General features: G+C 45.0%; 1 protein-coding gene across 1 annotated transcript; it reads right to left on the reverse strand.

Annotated features, from left to right (window-relative positions):
- Positions 1 to 3,073: 3,073 nt before the first annotated feature.
- Hoxa13 (homeobox A13) lies at positions 3,074 to 6,411 on the reverse strand. Its single transcript, XM_004626494.3, has 2 exons — positions 5,919 to 6,411; positions 3,074 to 5,213 (listed from the first exon to the last, which is right to left on the reverse strand). Exons 1-2 carry the CDS (start codon positions 6,289 to 6,291, stop codon positions 4,969 to 4,971), a joined length of 618 nt encoding a protein of 205 aa, XP_004626551.1. The 5' UTR covers positions 6,292 to 6,411; the 3' UTR covers positions 3,074 to 4,968.
- Positions 6,412 to 6,424: the final 13 nt, after the last annotated feature.

The raw sequence follows: 6,424 nt of genomic DNA on the forward strand, positions 1-6,424 counted from the left end.
CGCGCCCCCCTCCGCCCCGCGTCCTGCCGGGCCGCCCGCCGAGGGGCGCCGCGGCTGTCGGAACGAGGCCCGCTCTTCGAGGGCCGAGCCTCCATCTTGAGTGAGGGGCTCCGGGCAGCGCGAGGATCGGGGGCGCCCCGCCGACGGGGGCGCCCCGGGAGCTCGAGCCCGCGCACCTGGAGCAGGCCTCGCGCCGCCGCCCGCGACCCCGCGAGCCCGGGGAGCCTGGCGTCCCGTCGTGACCGCCTCCGCGCGGGGCGTCCCGCTCTTCAGCCGCGCGACGGAGCCGGACCGAGATGAAATCGACTGTGGCAAGGCCGTGGCTGCTTTGACGGAGCGAGTTTTTATTTTTCTTCTGCGCCAGCGTCTTCTTTGGTCCTCCCTTTAAAATAAAACTTAAAATAGCGAGCTCCTCTCAGGCGTTGCTCTGCGCGAGTGAGATGCGTGAGGGTTGGGTGGGTCTCTTCAGAGAATGAAGAAGCCGGTCGTTATTTACACGGCCGCTGAACAGATGAAAACTTAATTAGCGTGCCTGTCCTAAAACATAGGCATAAATTTCCCCAGGCCTTTTGCATAACGCCACATCTTTGCTTATGAAAAATGGGACGCAAGCAGCTCGCTGCACATTTCTCTGATTGTCCAGGACCTGGGCTGCTGACACGCATTCGATCAACTTTAAAAGAATGCGCATAAATCAACGAGCCCCTAATGTCTCCTCCGTGGAGCTCTGTAGGCCCAGACGAGCGCCTCTGAACCCACCAGGTCTGGGGATTAGCAGTCCCGGGCAGCCTCTACCCAGGCTCGGGACGAGGGAATTCGCAGCAAGAAAGGGAGATAGCGCATCTTCACCCAGCCCTCGAAGCACACGGAGCAGGGTAACGAGCCGTGTCTACTGTACAGTGAAATCCGACCACCCGTACCCAAGTATGGCCCTCAGCAGGATTTCCTTGCTGCCTCCTGGTGAATTCATCCGAAAACATTTCAATTAGGTTGAATCTTAAAAAAGGAAAACAAAAAGAAAGAAAGAAAAGAGTAATTTCCTTTTTCCAACTTGCTTAACAAATTTTCTTTCTTTTCTGTTAAAACAACAACAAAGCCAATTTAAATGAATGGCTTCAACTCTGCGTCAGGAAGAAATAGTTGTGAAATACACAGTGACATTTTACAGTCAACCACTTAAGTTAATAAATTTGACAGTATTAAGAGCAGATGGGGAAAGTCCTATATTTATAATTTTTTTTTTTTTTTTTTTTTTTTTTTTTTGTCCAGGAACAGTTTCCTTTAAAAAAAAAAAAAAACACAACACAAATACTTGAGTCAGGTTTTAAACCACACTATTCATGGGTTAGTGACTTGCATTATTACTTTTATTTTTAAGAGGAGCCTGGTGTTCCCCTAGATGTCTTTGTTCTACTGGTTTTAGGCATTAGGGAGCCATTATAATCCAAGTCCACCTCAGTTTATCTGGTTGCTCTATGGACCCTTTCAGTATGAAAGGAATTAGGTAAGACATTATACTATCAACAACCATTTTAGAACTGGGGTGGGAAGTGCTGCTGATATATTTCTGTTCTTACTATTTCAAAGACTGGAGAGAAAAAAAGAAGGCCACTACATTACCCAAGGTTCTTGCAGTGGTGATAGCTTTTGAAGGGGCCATATTCTGGCTGCGGAGCTGCTGTTGGCCTCTTTTCTAGGCCTGAGGCTCAGACTATTTCTTACATCTAAAGAAAAATATCTCTATCAACAGAAGAGTCCTCTTCAGAGCCATCTGTAAGCACACTGGCCCACATATTGGGATTTTCCACCACGTCAAACGTTTTGAGAGAAAGTCCTTACTTTGGCTTGATGATAGTTCTTTTACAAATGGAACTGTGGAACAAGATGTGGGGAGGCAGATCTGAAGTAGCATTTTCATTTCTTTCCACAAGTGAAGTGAAAATCCTCAGGGCAGCAAAATATGATTGCACTCCCAGGACCACTGGATACATATGGCTCAGGACCCGGGTTTTTTTTTTTGAAATAGCTTTAGATTTTTCCCCATAATTCTTCATCTATAAAATTTGCAGTCTTTAGGCAAGCTGAGAGAGATTTCCATCAGCCAAGTTTGTAGCCAACCAATATTATTTTCCACCAAATGATGAACCAAGTTCTTCTATTCACTCTTTCTTCCAGCATAAAAAAAATCTGCATCTGATAATTACACATCTCCAGGTTACTGGTTCCACCAGCATTGTAATGCATGTGTTCATATCATGAATTTGACAAAAAACACATAACCCTATGTGTTTATTAAATATATAAATATACATATGTATTATTTATGACTCTGAACTCAGCACCTGATGTATTGTTAGGGGTCAATAAACAGTACATATAAAAATTTATCATTATTATAGTTTTGATGGTGGTTGTTAATATTAAACGTATTTATTTCTCCCACAAATCAAATGGCACATTTGGAAGCATCAATGTAAGATTGCATACCACCCCGGAGTAACAGTTAGCTCTGGGCTACCCAGGACAACTCCCCCTCACATACATATTATGGTCATTTTGTAGATATGAGATATTTAAGTTCTCCTTACTGACCTCTTTAGAGGTGAGTTTCTTTGAATTTCTGAAATGTAACTCTAGAACTCTAGAGTTAGCAAGGCATCTGAAACTTTTTACTTGCCGTTAAGACTCCCTGATAGCTCTAATTAGGGTAGTAGACCACCTTGAAGGGTGAGGAGGAAAGTGGTTATTTAAGAACATCTCTTGGACTGTAACAAAAATGTACAGCTTAAAAGCAGATCTGCAGAAATCTGAGCTGCTGTGAAGACAAATCAAATTGGTCATTAAAGAAAAGGAGCAAAGCAACATCATGCAAAGTACATTTTGTGCCTCTGCTCTAGAAATCACCTTAAATTATAATGTTACGCATCATCAGCAATTAATGGTACTATATCTGTACAGATTCTCTAATTATATATACAAGCACACACAAGCACTGATATGCAAATGTATACATGTATACACATATATGATATATATTCACATATATACAGGCACATGTATAATTTACATATATTCAAATTTGCTCCATTTGGAGCCAAATAAATGAATACTAAATCTCTAAAATAACAAGTCAAGGTTAAGAATTCTTGATTCCCTTGAACCTGAAGAATTACAAGGAGGCTTGTCAACACCAGGTGGCGCCCTTGATCTACTAATCCAGCTCAGGCCAATTCATGAGCTGTCAAAAGTCAAGGTCACAAATTGTCTTTTTTCTTCAAGGTCAAGGTTTAAGGCCTTTCCTAGTCCTGTCATTTCAACAAATATCAAAACCTGCCCTTTCAGACACATTCAGACCCAGCAGCAGATTTTAAAATACGACAGCCTAAGCATTGCTGATACTAAGCAACTGGTTTTTATTTTCAACAGGGAGCCTGGGAATTTATACTATCTCTTTCTCCTTTCTTTCCTTTCCCTTTCACCTGACACTTTTGTCTCCTTAAAGCACTTATCATTTACAGAATTTTAGCTATGAAAGATTTATCCCTTTTCTTTTAAAAAAAAATTAACCCCTCCAAAAACTGAGTAATAGAAAAGAACAGTTCTTGGTTTGTATGAGACAAACCTGTTCCTTTTCCGTGCAGGGCACATTTAGCAAAGGAAAGTAACGAGTGTTTCCTTCGGATTTTAATGGCAGTGACTATTTTATTAACAGAATTAATACCACTGTATCACACTATCTACAGGTCTAAATTTTCCATTTTTAATAGAAATATTTAAAAAGCAGGTGCACAAATACATTTTCACAGTGTGCTGAATGTCTTTATTTACAAAATAGTATTTTAAAGTGAGTATGAATAAAACAAATGTGCTGGTTGCGATAACTGCTTGATTAAAAATGTGCTGTGAGGATGAATTCTTAAACTTTCTAATGCAATCTTATAACACAATAAACAAGGAAAACACTAGTTCCTTAAAAGACCAAAAAATAGGATGTCAACATCTAAATATTTTGGAGGAATAAATTTCCATTCTGAATTTTCTAAAAACTAAAAACAAGAAAATTAATTTTCAGCAAAATATTTAGCAAATATTGGAAAATACTAATTTAGATGAAAAAACAAATTATATCAAAACCAAGGTCCATCATATTGGGGTGGGACCTCCTGGGGAATATGTCATAAAAGGAATCCTGCAGATTATGTTGACTGAAATGTTTTTTTAAAAAACACTCAATTCTCAGGAAAATCACTGATCATGCGGTAGTCCAAATGCCAAAATATGCTTGTTATAAGCAACTAAAAATTATTCTCAGAAGGACATTATCAACCTGGAATTCCTTTGTAGTCTCAAAGGTTTATGCTGGTTGTATTTGCTATGAAGATATATGATCTTCAGAAGAGCTCTCCTTTCTCTCTTCAGAGTAAATAGTTCTAGATTATTTCAGTACCTTCTCTTTCCCCCTTCTAAGCCTATACGTGAAACATTTCAGAACATACAACAGAGGAATTTCACTAAGATTTACCTGAGCAGACAACATGCAAAGGGATGGCGACGTGAGCAGGACAAGCAGATGCTTACAACAGCCACTTGCTTTTGTAACCAACTTTCGAATTATTACCATCTAACATAGCATCCTAAAATACAACGGTCACATAAATACTTACAAGATTTCAGTAAATGTGTAACTTATCTGAAATTGCGTATTTAGGGGTTGACGTTTGACTCTAGAGTTTTGTCATGTAACGGTCTGGTGGGGTTGGCGGGAGAACCGGCGGTCTTTATCATTTCTTAAAGTTTTTAAAAAGTTGTAGATTCCATTACAGAGAAAGAGATTCTCCCCTGCAGAGAGCCAAATGCCAATGTCTTTCTTTCCATTTTTTCAGTTATTACGAAGTGTTGTTATTATCTGGGCAAAGCAATGAGTTCTGAAGCATTTCTTCAAGTTCCCTCTGCTCCATAATTAATCCATTAACTAGTGGTCTTCAGTTTGTTGATGACTTTTTTCTCTTTGACCCTTCTGTTCTGGAACCATATTGTGACCTGCCGTTCAGAGAGGTTCGTTGTCGCTGATATCCTTCTCCGTTTGTCCTTGGTAATGAATTTGTTCGTGGCATATTCGCGTTCCAGTTCTTTTAATTGCACCTTGGTGTAAGGCACGCGCTTCTTTCTCCCTCTTCTATAGGAGCTGGCATCCGAGGGATGGGAGACCACGTCTGGAAAACAGGACAAGGCAAATTATACATGGGTCAGAAGGGTCCACGACACAGACGACAGCTCAATTGGACCCACGCGCCGGACCGGCTGCTCTTTGCTATACACTGTGCAATCCGGCCTTCTGCCAAAGCTTCAAGGACTGGGGGAGAGGGTAGTTAGTTTTGCACCGAAATGAAATAGCCCAGAGCTCCAGTGATCACCGGAACCGGGTTATCCTGCATGCCCGGCGCGCCTGTTTCCCTCCGTCTCCTGACCCAGCTGCCCACACCTTAGCGCCTGACTCAGGGCACGACACTCCTGTGCCTGGCTCCTCCGGGTTTGCCCCAAGCCCCAACACTGGATGCTTCACCAGTGAAACCATTTTTTGAGAGTGAATAGTGGCAATTTGATGAGCCAAACAGCGGATCAATTTCTCAGTTTCGGTCAGTGTCAAGGGCTGCGGAGGGCGGGGCGCAGAGGGAGAGGAAAGCTAGCTGGGGTCCCCACAAGCTCCCTCCCGGTAACACTTCACCCAAGGAGGGCCAAGGGCCAGCTCAACTTAGGGTAATGCAGACAGCGCCAGCCAGCCAGGATCAGGGTCCCATGGGTGCAGCCCCACTGGGGCTGCAAAGGGAGAGCAGAAGGCCACCCGGATGACCCCGGGCGTGAGAGGAGAAGCTGGAGCAGAGCCGGAAGACCAAGGCTGGAAAGGGGGCGCCATTTACCGGGCAGAGTGGATTTCCAGAGGTGGGGAGGCTGCGCCTGCTCTTTGGGGCAGTACATTTGGCCGTTCCAGCCGTTGGGTAGCGCCCAGGGCTGGTAGCTTTCCATGGGAAGACCCAGGGGCTCGTGGCGAGACTCGCCGGGGCCCCCGAGCCCCGGGACCACCGGCATATCCAGGTAGCCAGGCACGGGCTGGTGGTGGTGGTAAGGCCCGGCCGCGTAGCCCTGGTGGTAGAAGGCGAACTCCTTAGCGCGGGAGCTGAACTCCTCGGCCGCGGGGCCGGCGGTGTCCATGTACTTGTCCGCGAAGGCGGCAGCAGCGGCGGCCGAAGCGGGCTGCGCGCAAGACTTGATGGCGTTGGGGTGCGGGCCCATGCGGGCGCACGGGTAGTAGCCGCTGCCGAAGTAGCCGTAGGGCAGCGCCGCGGGCCCCGACGAGCTCTGCGCCGCGGCGGAGCAGGGGCTGCACTGCTTGGCGGCCTCGGCGCCCGGGGGCCCCGCGGAGCCG

Source organism: Octodon degus, unplaced genomic scaffold, assembly GCF_000260255.1.
Source record: "Octodon degus isolate 3935 unplaced genomic scaffold, OctDeg1.0 scaffold00015, whole genome shotgun sequence".
In the NCBI taxonomy this organism is placed as follows: Eukaryota; Metazoa; Chordata; class Mammalia; order Rodentia; family Octodontidae; genus Octodon; species Octodon degus.